The sequence below is a fragment of the Glandiceps talaboti genome, chromosome 11 (genome assembly GCF_964340395.1).
Source record: "Glandiceps talaboti chromosome 11, keGlaTala1.1, whole genome shotgun sequence".
Taxonomy (NCBI): Eukaryota; Metazoa; Hemichordata; class Enteropneusta; family Spengelidae; genus Glandiceps; species Glandiceps talaboti.
Genome location: NC_135559.1, coordinates 4,093,407 through 4,110,000, shown reverse-complemented (window position 1 = coordinate 4,110,000; position 16,594 = coordinate 4,093,407). Strand labels below are relative to the sequence as shown.

The 16,594-nt window shown below is 36.7% G+C and overlaps 2 protein-coding genes across 2 annotated transcripts in view; one reads left to right on the top strand and one right to left on the bottom strand.

Annotated features, from left to right (window-relative positions):
• Positions 1–2,201: 2,201 nt before the first annotated feature.
• On the bottom strand, positions 2,202–8,142 carry LOC144442546 (selenoprotein T2-like). Its single transcript, XM_078131921.1, has 5 exons — positions 7,976–8,142; positions 6,565–6,802; positions 4,593–4,680; positions 4,187–4,330; positions 2,202–2,609 (listed from the first exon to the last, which is right to left on the bottom strand). The coding sequence occupies exons 1-4, from the start codon at positions 8,140–8,142 to the stop codon at positions 4,227–4,229; spliced, it is 597 nt and encodes a 198-aa protein (XP_077988047.1). The 3' UTR covers positions 2,202–2,609; positions 4,187–4,226.
• Positions 8,143–9,485: 1,343 nt separating this feature from the next.
• The window catches only part of LOC144442223 (MFS-type transporter SLC18B1-like), a 32,746-nt gene continuing 25,637 nt past the window's right edge, over positions 9,486–16,594 (top strand). Inside the window, exon 1 of the mRNA XM_078131503.1 lies at positions 9,486–9,827. The gene's annotated coding sequence lies outside the window, so the exon portion shown is untranslated. The remainder of the gene's footprint in view (positions 9,828–16,594) is intronic.

Here is a 16,594-nt window from a genome sequence, read left to right as displayed (position 1 = left end):
GTACTTGCAATGCAGAGAAATACTGAAAACATTACTGCATTCACATATGCAAAGTGTATGTAAATGAGTGTGCAATCATTCCTTGTCCAGTGATCGTATAGTATAGTATGATTTTAACAAAATCAAATTTTGCCATTTCAGCTCAACATATGTAACAATAATATAACCGAATATCACACAAGTGCCAGTGTGGGTACTTGGAGGTATCATGCTTGCAGTGTTTTCTGCTGCTCTTTCACTCACTCACTACATGGCAATTTCTTGTGCAAATACTCAGAGTAGGCCACACTTGCACTCATACGTCATTGGAGTCATATTATGCCATCAATCGTGCCAATGATGCATGACAATATCTGATGTCATCAAAGGTATGCACTGACACTATTCTACAATTCAATTGAAGTTTTAAGTGTGTATTCCACCCAAGACAAACCTTCTAAACTCAGCTTTATGTCACTTCAATTGTTTAACTCAAGTAATAATGTGATGTGACATTACACAACAAACACAAATACTAACATCTGCTGTATTGTCTCAGAACAGTTCTAATGCAATTCTCTAATTTTCATTTTCACCCCTTTAATTTTAATATATTTTTTCAAATTTATAACACTACACAAAAGAGCTTTATACGGAGGACCTCTGCACATTTTAACACCTCCCCACCCCACCCAAAGGAATGTTCCCAGAAAACACAAGAGACACAAATACACACTTTGTAGAATGACTTCACTAGATTAGTTTTTATTAAACATATCTTTGTTTAATGTTTTGTGAATGTTTCCTGTAAGTTTTCCAGTACATTTCAATACTCATTTCCATGTTAACTTAACTGTTTGTTGTGGTGATGAAATAGTTCTGTGTAGATTAATTTCTGACACTGATTGTTGGGGGAATCATCCACATTAACATTACCTTACTGTCTTTTTGGAGTTGATATAGTACAATTAGATAAATTCATGGAGTTTTCAAGTCATTTTAGGAGGTTTAATTTTAGACAACTCCTGTCTTTCTGTAGAGTATGAGGTTGACAACTCCAGTCTTTTCTGTAGAGTATGAGATTGACAAAGCCGGTCTTTTCTGTAGAGTATGAGGTTGACAACTATCTTTTCTGTAGAGTATGAGGTTGACAAAGCCGGTCTTTTCTGTAGAGTATGAGGTTGACAACTCCAGTCTTTTCTGTAGAGTATGAGGTTGACAACTTTGGTCTTTCTGTAGAGTATGAGGTTGACAACTCCAGTCTTTTCTGTAGAGTATGAGGTTGACAACGCCGGTCTTTTCTGTAGAGTATGAGGTTGACAACTTCGGTCTTTTCTGTAGAGTATGAGGTTGACAACTTCGGTCTTTTCTGTAGAGTATGAGGTTGACAACTATATTTTCTGTAGAGTATGAGGTTGACAACTTTGGTCTTTTCTGTAGAGTATGAGGTTGACAACTGTCTTTTCTGTAGAATATGAGGTTTATCTGTGGACAACTCCTGTCTTTTCTGTAGAGTATGTTGTAGTGCATTTCACAAACTTAACTTGCTACAACTTTGATATACTGAAACACAAAGTCAGCATTGGAAATTGTCATCATTCTGTGCCAGATAATTTGATAACTTTCTCTCATTTTCCAGAATTCAAATTTAATCTTTCCAGGAATTTTTTGACTTTAACAGACTTTTCAAGAAACTACTAACCCTGTAGTGTTATCTACATAGAGTTCAAAAATACTTGAAATGTGCATAATTCTTATTCCTTCAAATCTACAGCATTTATATGCACATTTTGTGTTCATCATGTCTATTTCTACTACTAACAGATATCAAACAGTTGCTAGGCAACCAGTAAGCTATATGAAATTCTTACCAGGGCCCTGGCCATGATACACGTATGACATCAATCTCATTCCAAATAATATTAGGATAACCCCCTCCCCCATCCCATCCCCCCTCCCCCTCCCAATATTTAACATTAAAGTGGCCATATGGATGAGGATTGGGTATTTATTTTGGATTTTTAATTTATAATCCTGCTTGACAAATCAACATGAAACAACATATTTCAAGTCCTTGCTTGTAACGCAATATGTTACAAAAACCTAAAATGTGTGCAAAAAGTTTGTTATTGTATGTACAGTAACAAAGATTTTACACATTTATTAAGCTTTTGAGTTACAAACAAGGACTTGAAATATGTTGTTTCATGTTGATTTGTCAAGCAGGAAGTCATGATAAAATTGTTTTATAAATTAAAAATCCAAAATGAATACCCTATCCTCATCCATATGGCTACATTAATACAGCTTGTCTAAAATCCTGAAAATCTTCCTGAAACATATATTTCCTTAATAAATGTGTAAATAATCTTTGTATTCAAACCCCCTCCCCCCTCCCCCCTAAAGTTAGCAACCCTTTCTGCAGATTTCTTTCTTTCTTGTAGTTTGGTACATTGGTAGTTCCAGGTCCTGTCAATCGGTTGTTAGTTGCACTTCATGAAATAAACACGCCATAGGCATCCAGTCTGCACACACAGTTCCAACTGTTTTCTGTACACACTTTCATAAACTGTCCATTTCGCTCGACATCTCACAAATGGTTGACAGAATCTGGTATCTCAGCAATCTACCTACAGAAAAATACATGGAAAATTGAAAAAAAATATTGACTTTCATGTCCTTTGAAGTAGTATGTCAGGTTTTACAACCTATAACACCAAAGTAAAGCGTTTTCTGTATGTACCATAATAATTTATAGCATTCATATCAAGTGTAAAAGTATACTGTTTCATTTGCTAATTGACCACATTAGAAAGGCCACATGCTAGGCTTGTAAATAAACCAACTGAAACAGTATACTTTTACACTTGATATGAATGCTATAAATGAGTGTAGCACAAAGAGAAAGTGCTTTACTTCAGTGTTACTTGTATTTTTGAATAATTTTACATCGAATCGTAACCATGCCAGCAAATTGTCACAGTATCTCTTCCAAGTACAAAGATTTCCTATTATATTGGCTTCCTAAGTGAACTAAGACATTGAAGAGATGTCAAATTTTCTCGTTCTACACGAATGTGAGTCACAAAGTTGTCATGAAAGTAGTGAATTTAAATGAAATAGACATATTTTAAAATATAAATATAATTTCCCCCTTGAATATTATCAACTGCATTGTCCGATAATACACAAAGAACCTAAATTGACAAATGTGTGTATGGTACATAGGTTAGAGTGCTAGACATTATTTCACTGGTATTTTTTCACAAAATATGGATATATACCCTGGTTGTTTTATGTCACCACAACCCCTGTCTATGTCACTGATTCTGTGGTTCTACATCACAACAACCTGTGTCTATGTCACTGGTTCTGTGGTTCTACATCACAATAACCTGTGTCTATGTCACTGGTTCTGTGGTTCTACATCACAATAACCTGTGTCTATGTCACTGGTTCTGTGGTTCTACATCACAATAACCTGTGTCTATGTCACTGGTTCTGTGGTTCTACATCACAATAACCTGTGTCTATGTCACTGGTTCTGTGGTTCTACATCACAATAACCTGTGTCTATGTCACTGGTTCTGTGGTTCTACATCACAATAACCTGTGTCTATGTCACTGGTTCTGTGGTTCTACATCACAACAACCTGTGTCTATGTCACTGGTTCTGTGGTTCTACATCACAATAACCTGTGTCTATGTCACTGGTTCTGTGGTTCTACATCACAACAACCTGTGTCTATGTCACTGGTTCTGTGGTTCTACATCACAACAACCTGTGTCTGTGCCACTGGTTCTGTGGTTCTACATCACAACAACCCCTGTCTATGTCACTGGTTCTGCAGTACTCAACATATCAATCAAAACATTCTAAATCGCCATTATTTTTGCACGAATCATGCTTGCGGAGGTATAATCATATTATTCCCCAATATTCTTATCATTCAGCCGGAAAATATTCATGACCTAAGGGTTTGTCATTACTTGTCTTGCGACTCATATTAACAAAGCCCCTCAGGTTACTTGTATTTTCCTTGGCCGAATGAAGAAAAATATCGAGAAATAATATCTAAGACTCAAGTTAGTGTGATAATAATAGTATAGTATAGTCTTTCTTTATTCGAATAACGGAACATACCTCCATTTATCCCCGGAGGGTTACATAAAAGATGAACACGTTACCTCCGCACATCTTACTTACCATACTACTCTTCTTCTTCTTTTTATCCTGATCACATCTTTTAACTTGATCTGAAGTTCATATTTAACTGGTTGTCCAAGATTTGGAATAATTCATTGGGTTGTGGGACTCTTCCTGACTCTAATTTGGACCACACTTGCACATCTGTCAACAAACCAAAATAATAATTTGAACATGTACATTTTGACCAAATTTGCATGTCTGTGAACAATACAAAAGAATCATTTTTTTCAGCATGTAGATTTTGACCAAGCTTAACTGTCTGTGAACAAAACTAAAGAATTGCTGACACGTAACAATGTTTCTATCAGGAATTCAGAGTTGGTGATGCCAGACTGCTGACACCTTAGTATAGCTGTGAAGTATGATAGTTTAGTAGGATTTATTGATAATATAAATATCTTACCGTTAAATGAAATTTCAAAGGCTCCTGTGGATATTAATTGTGTCTCCAGAAAATTGGTGATGAAAAACAACATTAAACATGCATACAACTATAAACCAAGAGAGAGAGAGAGAGAAAAGAGATACAGGTCATGAATTTGTTGTGATTTATCTTTCTGCCTAAGTTCTGATTGATGACAGCTTCATACTGATAAGTGAAAGTGAATGAAAACAGTGCATTTTATCTCATTCTAACATCCAAGGTGTTATTAAACCATAGACCATCTGGAGGGTCTATTATTAAACTAAGTGAATTTACAAGGTGTCCTTTCACTTAAAAGTGTTTATCCTTATTTATTTACTTGTCAAGACCCCCACCTAAGGTTTGAATCTCCCGACCCCACCTAAGGTTTGAATCTCCCCACCCCACCTAAGGTTTGAATCTCCCCACTCCACCTAAGGTTTGAATCTCCCCACCCCACCTAAGGTTTGAATCTCCCCACTCCACCTAAGGTTTGAATCTCCCCACCCCACCTAAGGTTTGAATCTCCCCACTCCACCTAAGGTTTGAATCTCCTGACCCCACCTAAGGTTTGAATCTCCCGACCCCACCTAAGGTTTGAATCTCCCGACCCCACCTAAGGTTTGAATCTCCCGACCCCACCTAAGGTTTGAATCTCCCCACCCCACCTAAGGTTTGAATCTCCCCACCCCACCTAAGGTTTGAATCTCCCCACCCCACCTAAGGTTTGAATCTCCCGACCCCACCTAAGGTTTGAATCTCCCGACCCCACCTAAGGTTTGAATCTCCCGACCCCACCTAAGGTTTGAATCTCCCCACCCCACCTAAGTTTTGAATCTCCCCCACCCCACCTAAGGTTTGAATCTCCCCACCCCACCTAAGGTTTGAATCTCCCCACCCCACCTAAGTTTTGAATCTCCCGACCCCACCTAAGTTTTGAATCTCCCGACCCCACCTAAGGTTTGAATCTCCCCAACCCCACAAGTTTTGAATCACCCCACCCCACCTAAGATTTGAATCTCCCCACCTCACCCAAGGTTTGAATCACCCCACCCCACCTAAGTTTTGAATCTCCCAACCCCACCTAAGTTTTGAATAGCCCCACCTCACCCAATGTTTGAATCTCCCCACCCCACCTAAGGTTTGAATCTCCCCACCCCATCCAAGGTTTGAATCTAAATGCATATAAATAATGTATTTAAATCATTATATAATCAAACATATAGTGATGCATTCTAAATTTAGTACATTTTGTAGACAAAGAGACCTAAATAATTATATTTCCTGTCTCATTGTTGCAAAGGAAGCTTTATTAGTCTGTTCTTCCCTTTCCCCCTACCAATGTACATTGAATTTCATGTAAATTTAGCATGACAATAAAGTATATAATAATAACAAGTTTATACAAACTGTAACACGTTAGGACTACATAAATCAGAAGTTCTCTCTGGCAGGTAGGTAGGTGGAAAGACTTCTCTCTTAATAATCTGCTTAGACTAAGTTACATGGTGTACTAAACAGAAAGTATTTGGTAGACACTTTTGTGAAGTTGTTAATATACTACAGTAAACTGTTATTATTATGCATGTGTAGTAAAGTATAGGTAATATCTACTATACAATACAACAACTTTGCAACCACTAATGGTTTTACCCAACTGTCTCTGAAAGTGAAAGAACTAAACTTCACATGTAAATGTTTCAACTTGAATGAATGTTCTCCGACTCTAGATTACTTATTAGAAATAAAAATTTCTACACTCGGTCAAAAAATGTTCACTCCTACTTGTTTGATGTGACTTGAGTATGGCACATGACATACATGTAGCCCATCAGATGTCACCCAGATGATGTTTGATGTGACGTGACAGTGAAACCGTGACATGGTCCACGACACAGCCCATCAGATAGTCACCCCTGACAATGTTTTATGACATAACAGTGAAAATTTAGGATTGTAACAGAAAGTTTACCTTGTTTTGTGTGGCATATGTCCACCACTGTGGTGTAGCTCTCTGCAACAAGGGAAAGGGATCAATTCCAGCTACAACCATCACAATGGCGGCAAGTTTGATCATACTTATGAAGTTTGCAAGATATTGCTTGATAGGATGGGGTGGGAAATTAATCCCTTCAATTTGTACACCAGGGTACTTTTGCCTCAGAATATTAGAATATTCTTCATAGAGGCGTCGGTATCCTCAGGAAATACTGTAGAAATAACAAAAATATTGTTAGATGTAAATGGTCCATTCTACCATACAAACCTTATCTGTGGTATGAATAAACCAACCAACCAACAATACTACTAACCAGGCCTGGACAACTCTCTCTGTCCTTTCCTTTTTGGGGGTAAGCCCACTAAAACTGCAACACCAACATGCAGTGTACACTGATGCACACCTCAGCTTACCTCATAGTGAAATGTAGTCGAGAAGGGGAAATACAATTTGGTTAGGTAGATCAGTAAGAAAGTTAAGTTGAACTTAGTACCTCATGGTCATTTGTTTAGTGACTATGTCTACAGGGCAAAGAACACCACCCTTCACCCAATGTAAACAATACCCTGTCTCTAACCACCATTGTAGCATACTAACCCTTGAACTAATCACACACCCTCCCCTATGCCTACTCATTAGGGTCTATGAACTATTATTAAATACATGTGTTGTACTCTCCCCCAGTACATCCATGTTGTACTGTGTTCAGTATCCTACACTTTCTATTCTGCTCACAAACAAATATACTCACATGTTGGCACAATAAACAATATATAAACATCTTTGAAACCATACTTATGAAAAGCACATACTGTATACATAAGTGTATATACTAAATCTAATTTCAATCTGGTCAACAAGCAGTCAACTGTCCAGTTCATCATACATTTGTAAATGTATTTGGCTCTAAAGCTCAGAATATTCCTTTGTGTTTCAACATAACAAACAATCAGTACGTGGCCTACAGAGAACATGTCCAGAAAGGAATATTCTTTGTTGGGTTGAGAGCGGTGTTAGGGTTTGATTGTGATTGTTGACCATACAGGAAACCATTTATGGAGTGTACTACGTGAGGTTTATGTTCAAAACAATATATCACTCAGTGTCTGCGTTTTATGCCATGGTCCATTGCGTACATTTAGGTCATCACATGATCGAGGATTCAAATCCACAAAAACGAAGGCACATTTCCGTAAAAAGAAACGGGAAAACGACTAAATTCGACATTGGAAACGTTGAATTTGTTCCCAATTTACCGATTGACCACACGGGTCCAACGTATATTACCTATTTGGATAACGCAAATTAACAACCACATGACTCGGCAACAAAACTAAATCGACATCGGACAAAACGATTGTATGTTTAATGAATTTAAACTCACCAGTACATAAATTTGACGACGGGACCGCCAAAATGTCTCAGTTTTTTGGCAGTAGAGAAGTCTTGCTCTGCATCAACAACATTTGTGGGTTGTGTAAGGTCTCTAAAAGTAACAAAACCCAAAACCAAAAAGAGAGCGACCAGCCCTACATGACTGAACTCCGCCATTTTGTATCGCCCTAGCTCCAGAGCAGCCTCTGAGGGCGCTGCAAACGATTGAACTGTGACCTATGCCTACCCCATATCATGTTCCATGTTCACCATATGTTCACTATGCTCATGTTCCTTCTCCATGTTCCTTCATGTTCACCATGGAGGTAGGTAGGAACATGGATCTATTATTGAGAAGGTCTCAATAATGGATCCATGGTAGGAAGGAGCCTACCTCCATGTTACCACGAAGCATCGTATAAATCCGGAGTTTGATATTGCTGTTCATCATCATCATCATCATCATCATCATCATCATCATCATCATCATCATCATCATCATCATCATCATCATCATCATCATCATCATCATCATCATCATCATCATCATCATCATCATCATCATCATCATCATCATCATCATCATCATCATCATCGTCGTCGTCGTCGTCGTCGTCGTCGTCGTCGATTGAATCAAATTCAATGGCGGTTTTATGTCAGTATTTTCAGAATGGGTATGAAAAGTTTCTAAACTCAACTTGTATCACATTAAAGTCATATATGTATTCACGTGGACGATACAACTCCATTCGCCTGATGATATGTCGTAAATATTGTATAGAAAATACTGATAGAAAAGTGTCATTTACTGGTATTAATCTGAGACAGGACATATGAACTCCGGTAGTATTTGGTGTATAACTCGATAACGAAGTGTCGAGTACATACAGCTTGAGTTGATTCAAACACTTTCGCACGTTTTATTACGTTTCAGTTCAATGTAACGCTATACATAATTGTCAGTCTTTATGAATAATTTTTGTTTTAAAGATCTACACTGAATTCGAAGAATACTTTTATTGTAAGATTGTAACTGTGTTTGTTACTGTAATTATTTTAAAGTGTATATGTATTTTAATGTGCCTTTTATATTTTGGTGAAGCGAAAGGAAAATTTCCGTAAATGGACAATAAAGTTATATTCTATTCTATTCATATTCTAGTCATAATAATGGTTATGATAATATATTCTCCCTTAGAAATTACAAACTATACCGGATGTTGAATGAAAATTCATTTTAATGAGAACGTGATCGTGGCCAGAGGAAGAATTTGTGTCAATTATGGGGAAAAACACCAATTAGTTGATATGTATTTAAAGGCATAGACTAATGACCCAGTGACGTAGCATTTCAATACACGCAAATAAGGAATATGCAAATGAGGAATTATTGATTAAATAAAAGTGAATAAGGCTTATTGATCGTAACACCTGTTACTTAGCAGTGCGCCCCCTATAATTGTCACAGGGTAAAGCTGTAAATGCGTGGCATCGTATTACAATAGGTTTTAACAAGCATACAATGCGCTAGCCTAGGCCTGTCATTGACGTCGATTCGAGGACATTGTCATTTCACAGGGAAAACAAGAAAATACGACAAAATGGAAAGAATACGGTCTACAATTTCACCAGTTTGAAGATTCCGTCAAGAGTATACGGGGATTGCGATTGTTCAAATTGGAGTGTACTAATCGTAGCGGAGACAAGTAATAACATTATTGTCGGTCTGTGCTAGTTTTAAGTTGGACCACTTTCTATAACCATTAAGTGCTGTTGTCGCTGTTTGTTCTCGTATATACACACCGTCTGTATTGAACTGCACGATACGACATACACGGTGTATCAGTCGTCAGGGCTTCAAGGTAAGACATGGATAATTCTAAAATCTGAAATGAAAGTATGTATGACAGACACACCTAGACTTCTTGTGAGTATCATTAACATATGTCAATGTATAGTACTACACGGGGCTTGTAATAGTAATACGACAGTCTACCACATAATGTATCTCCGAGCAAGAAATGCCCCTATGTAATTATATGGCATCGTTTCCCACCGGCTTTGAGTGAAAAATACAGAACAGATTACACGGGGAATTTCTATTCAAGGGTTATTGAGAGTAGGACATAAATATGGTAAAATTGTAAATTGCCATGGTCATAGGAAACACACCTATATTAGTGCAATTTCCTTTGAACAACGGTGCATTGTTCACGGTGAATATGCAAATAACAGCATAGTACATGTACTCAACACGGCGGACCCTTTCTTGGTGTACGATGAATGGACCGTCAGTTCACAATTCTATGTTGCCCTTTCGCGTTTTATGAAAAGACAGTAGCACCTCTGATAAACCCGCGTTCATGACCTTGACCGTTTGGTTCCTAGTAATTTGACATTCGGGTTAAGGGGGAGGGGCGGGGGGAGCGATATACTATACAAGGGATACGTCGTGCTGGTAGAGAAGTTGCCCTATTTCATATGTTTAAGTTGCATGTTCTGAATATTGCCCTATTAATATATATTATATTTATGTAAGTGAATGCATTAATAGTAAAATACTACAAATTAAAACAAGTATACTTATTAGAATGACTAATGATTTGAATATCTGTAAATAATGAGTCTCGTATTTGAAATACGTATCTAATTAAGAGGTTAACCTTTTATACCTAACCTCAGATACCTAACTAAGGTGATTGCGCCTCGGACAATTTCAAAGTTGAAAGCGTGTTATTTAAGTTTTATGTGAGCGCCAATAGTTATTTTGTGTATACAACGATTCATGTTAAGTCTGACTGAAAAAATGACAGGCAAGAACATGTTTTACATTTTAGTGCATCCTACTTCAGTGTACATCGACTGTCTGACACTCAATCAATGGTTTTAAAGCGTACCGATGAAAAGAGTCACAAATAAAATATGTATGATTAGTAGGCGTGTTCTTAATGAAAGCATTTACAAGTCTTTTAATATTTAACTATTGTGCGTCTGCTGAGTAGAGATACGTTTAGATAGATAACGAATTATCTTGTCTTGTCTTCTCTGTGTCATCTATAGTCTTATCACCATCTTGTCAAATGATATCTCACTTTGAGTAAAGAAGCAACTCACGCACAATTTATATCTAATTAAGATATAAGACGCTTTCAGTGAAGAGTGGAGAAGATATTCACGGCTACACTTTTCCAGTCTGATAAAAAATCACCTATGTTTCAGAAATCCATTCGCATTCGAAATGTTGTCACGCATACATTAATTTTAAGTCATTCATACAATGTACATAAAAAACAATACATGTATATTGTTATCTATAATTATTTTCACTGTTTTGTTTCGCTATAATTAAAAATTCCTCGTCGCCTGACATATTAGATTATCGTAATACATTATGCAAATAATGTTTCATATTGTTTGAAAATATAAATGTCATCATTACTTATATGTAAACATAATATTTCCTCCAATTACAAATGTTTGATAGATAAATATGATATGCATCTATTCAGATATATCATTTCATGTTTTGTCAATAAATACGTTTCAATGTTGTTGTAAATTTCGAGATATATGTTTTAACAGTCCTGATTTGCGCAATTGCTGTAATTAGTTTAACGTCGGTGGATAGCAATATTGAAAAAGCGGTTGTCACGTTTACCGACAAATTGGGAGGTCATAACCTCACTATGTAATCTCGGAGATTGCATTGAGAATTGGGGAAAGGTCATGAAACATCTATTATAGGAAATATGTGATTAATATATGATATCCAGGGTTATATCTCACACTGGGCCTCTTTGTTGTATCCCCTCTTGACCCAGTATGCAAATTATCCAAATTCGTGCTGGTATGACTTACATGTTCTAGTACAGTGGTTGGGACAAAACGTTCTACGTGGAACACACACTCTAGTACTTGGTGTTATTGGACACCATTTCTGTTTGATAAATGTTTGCTATTTGAGAACAAAACGGGGTCACAAATAAAGCTAACAACAGATGGGTAGTTGAGAAACATTAGAAAAGCGCCGTTTGCTGTATTATTTTAAGAGTCATAACAGCCATAAGTTCGTGTCACTCGACAGTAACCCCTAAACTGCAACGAGATTATATATGACTCTGTGAAGAATCCATTTTGAAAATTAAAGGAAAACGGTAAAATAATTCAATTTTAACACGTTATTTAACGATTTTGGGACTATTTCTCCCACTCCAACTAAAATAAATTTCACTTTTTCTAAAAAGTTGCGAAAAACAGAAGAATTTCTGACTCGGAAAATTTTGGCGGGATCACGCTTAGTGTAAAATAAGTTAATGTGTTGTGAATCCAGTACAATACATCCATTGTTTAAGTTCTCTAATAATATCATATTGATGTATAGGCGGTTTGACATATTTATTTTCCTACTTCTATTTTGGACTGTGTACGTAAGACCACAATGCCTTTCGCGAACAAAAAATGTATTTTGTATGAATGCACCTGCGACTCAAAATGCGTCACGCGCCGTACCAATGTCAACCCACCATCGCACTGTCACTTTTTACTACCTGTACGAATATAGACATATTGAAATGTGAGTTAATGAATTGAAATGAATCATTTCCTGTGTGAGGCAAACCGGGAATTCAATCCACCATCAGTCAATCTGCATTCTGTCATGGACTGTGATGTTAAATGACAGCTTTCCAAATTAGCCATTACATTGCTCTCGAAGTAATTTGCATAACTGTATAAATCTATTTAATATAGTAACACTTACTGTCAGTAGATATAAAAGGTGAAAGGTCAAAACAGAGCTGTGATGTTAGTGTTTATATTGTGAAGATTTGTCAGGGATTATCGGGTCCTGGTACGCCTCTTTAAAAAAATCAATGACTTTGAGGAATGCGTCAATATCTTATAGTAAAAGAATGTCGTCATCAAACTACGAAAGGCAAATGAACGATGCATACTGTTGGGGTAACAAATAGAGAGAGAGAGGGAGAGGGACAGACAGACAGACAGACAGAGAGACAGACAGACAGACAGACAGACAGACAGATAGACAGACAGACAGACAGGGGGGAGGGTATATGCCTGGTCCCCGTTTGAATTTGAACTCTTATTGAAAATAACACACATAGTATATCAAACCTCTGGCGACTCCATCTCGTTTCCATAGATACGGGTTCCCATGGTTGTCATTCAGAGAACATTCCATGCTTGTTAAAGGTTAACATTTAAAAAAAATTGTTTGTAATGTATATATTTGATAACTTCCATAATACAGAACACAAACAAATGTGATGAAAAGATTCTCAACAAAGATAAACACTATGTGGTTTTCAAGTATCACTTTTTTAATGTTTCAAATTGTACGCGTAGTTTTATGTATTTCCTAACGACTCTGCATATCTGGTCATATTTGTCATACATTGTATTATCGGCTTTAGTACGGTACAGTATATTTTATTTGACACAGAATTCAGTTTGAAATATATACATGTACATAAACTATGGTCAAAAAATACACACAAAACAAAGTAAACACTAAGTACAAAATGTATAATAATAGCTATGATCTTATGATGAAGACCTATCTGTGCAGATTTATAATTCCAAAGAAATTATATGCGGTGATGAAAATATTTTGATATCACAATCAGGTACTAATTTTACAAAACGTTTTGAAATTATGATTACATAACATTTTAAACATATTTGAATAACCACACCTAGCATAACGAAGTGACTACAATGGAACTGAACATGTGGTACCATTGGTAAGGCCGCGGTGGTAGCGGACATGAAAGTCATGTGACTGTCATGTGACGGCTATCGATCTGGATAGAAATTTCTAGTTTTCTTACATGTTATATAACCCCACAGCAACTTGTTGCAATCACCACATGAAAGCAACTTAATTATTTTTCTATCGTTGTTTTTATAAAATTTTTTTATCTAATTCAAGAGAAAACAATCATTAATACACATCTAGTGATTCATTTTAAGCTCGTCAAGGTTTCGATGTCTGTTACATTGTAATACAAAATATTAGTAAAATTCATATTAATGTAAATGACAGCTGTTGTGTCCTTGTGAAGTGTGTTACTGCTGCCCTGGTCGTTGATGATAACATGCATCATTGAAATGTTTGCTACTAGTCTACATTTCGTCATAAGAACACTCAAGTAGTAATGCAATAAGTAAGCAAGTTTGGCTAGTCGACTAAAGTTTGTAAACTTGCAATTATGACATATAAGTCATATGTTACAAACACTCAGTTAGTTCCTCAATCACTCACTCACTCACTCACTCACTCACTCACTCACTCACTCATTCACTCACTCACTCACTCACTCACTCACTCACTCACTCACTCACTCACTCACTCACTCACTCACTCACTCATTCACTCACTCACTCACTCACTCACTCACTCACTCACTCACTCACTCACTCACTCACTCACTCACTCTCTCACTCACAGTCACTCACTCACTCACTCACTCACTCACTCACACACACAGACAGACAGGCAGACAGAGAGACAGACAGATAGACAGTCAGACAGACAGACAGACAGACAGACAGACAGACAGACAGACACAGACACACAGGCAGACACAAACGCATACAGACACAGGCATATATTAACCTACCTGTAGACTTGAGAACGGCTATCGCTACAATATTCCCAACGTAACCAAAATTCAAAATATCGGAATAGTGTAGCGATAGCCGTTTTCAAGTCTGCAGATATGCTAGGCATATATAAGTAATTGATATGTGATATCGGTATGGATGATATATGATATATGATATATATACCGGTATATACACACACACACACTTTGTGGTACAGCTCTGGTAGTAAAACATAGTCTTAGCATGATTGGGGTGGACGGTCAGTCTGTTTTATTCTATTTTGACAAATGGCTACATGGAAGCATGTGTATTCATAACTTTAAAAAAAAATAATTCTTGACCACGAACTCTCTTCCAAGATCGACAAACGAAATATTAATATCTTAATCTTTTATTTATACACTATTTCTACGATTAGGATCCTGTCCCTGGGCAAATCACGATGAACATTTTCGGGATAAAATAAAGTAAATGCGTACATATCTGTGTTATAATTTGAAATCTTTACTTAGTTCATTTGAGTTGATCAAGTCAATCTCGTTAATAAGTAACAGGAGAATATTTTCTTGTAGGTAAAATATTTTAGTAATTGTTACATTCTTGTCATGCGTGGTAACCCCTGACCCCATCCTGGCCTCTATGTAAGTGTAGTCAAAGGCAATGTGCCCTAAAAGCCTAGATGTTCATGCCACACGTGTAGCCCTGCTTGCATGGCTTGCAACAATTCGTCCGTGACTCGATTTTTGTCTGTTGCTGCTCGACCCCCGTAGTGACAACAGAATCGACTCACGTACACTACAGCCATACAGGTAGGGGATAATACAATATGTACAACTCTAATATTACAACCACATCGCCATCTCTTATTTTCACTAATAAACTCAAACCATGTCACAGTGGGTTGTTGTCAAGGGCAACATTGTATTAGTGTGTATAGACCCCGCAAGGTCTCGTATGCATTAAAGCGACGTATGTTCGCGTGATACTTGTAATGTTTAGAAAATAATGGTTTTTGATTGTCCGAAAGGTGAAAAAAATCGAGACATTGAAATACACTGAGAGTTCAGCAAGTTATAAAGGGCCGTTGTTCCGAGATAGGTCTGTGCCAGGGTTGAAAGGTGTACTGCGGTATAACCAAAAGCGTTTTGAAAAAGCATGCACCATACTAATTACTATAAATTCAAACATTTTTCAAATTCACATAAAAATTAAAGTTAACACAGACTCTAACCATAATATGCAATTACTGAAATGTGATAGTCCCTGTGCCATGTTATACATGTATTATGCATGGCTACTTGAAACGACAGAAATCTTTCCATAATAATGATAATTTTAATGTGACTCTACGACAACTCACATCAAGATCAAATGTCATGACAAAATACATGGCTACTAAAATAAATCCTTAATAAAATGCCAAAGTAATAATTTAACGGAGACGACACACAGCTGCCCTATGACGTCATGAACTCAGACATGTCTAATGTATAGTCTTGTACTTTTAGTCGAGTGTTATCGATCCACTCTGAGACGTTTTGTATCGTCCCACGCTACCATTTACTCACAGACACTGAGAAACAACATCCAAAGGCTTTTTTTATTTAAAAAAATTACGCCGAAGTACAGCTAAAATTGTGCATGAATTTATACACGGGAATTATAAGTAGGATTTTGGTCTAAAATGAAGAAATAAAGCAACAACAAAAAATTACTACAAAAAAGTGACGATTCTGTCGTCAAAAAGTCAGACGAACTGAGATACAATTGAAAGAAATCTACCTGCAAGGTTATCGCTCGACCAAAGCAATACATATCACTCACGTTTTAATCTATGATCGTATGTAGTCGTAAAATACTGTATGTCATGTCAGTTTTCACATGAATTGTAAGATTTATGGTTTGAAAAATGACATTTTCAAATTACTGTAAAGCCTCGGTAGTTCCAAGTAGAATCAGTTGTAATGCCAATAAATATCAACAAAACGTTTACATAAACATG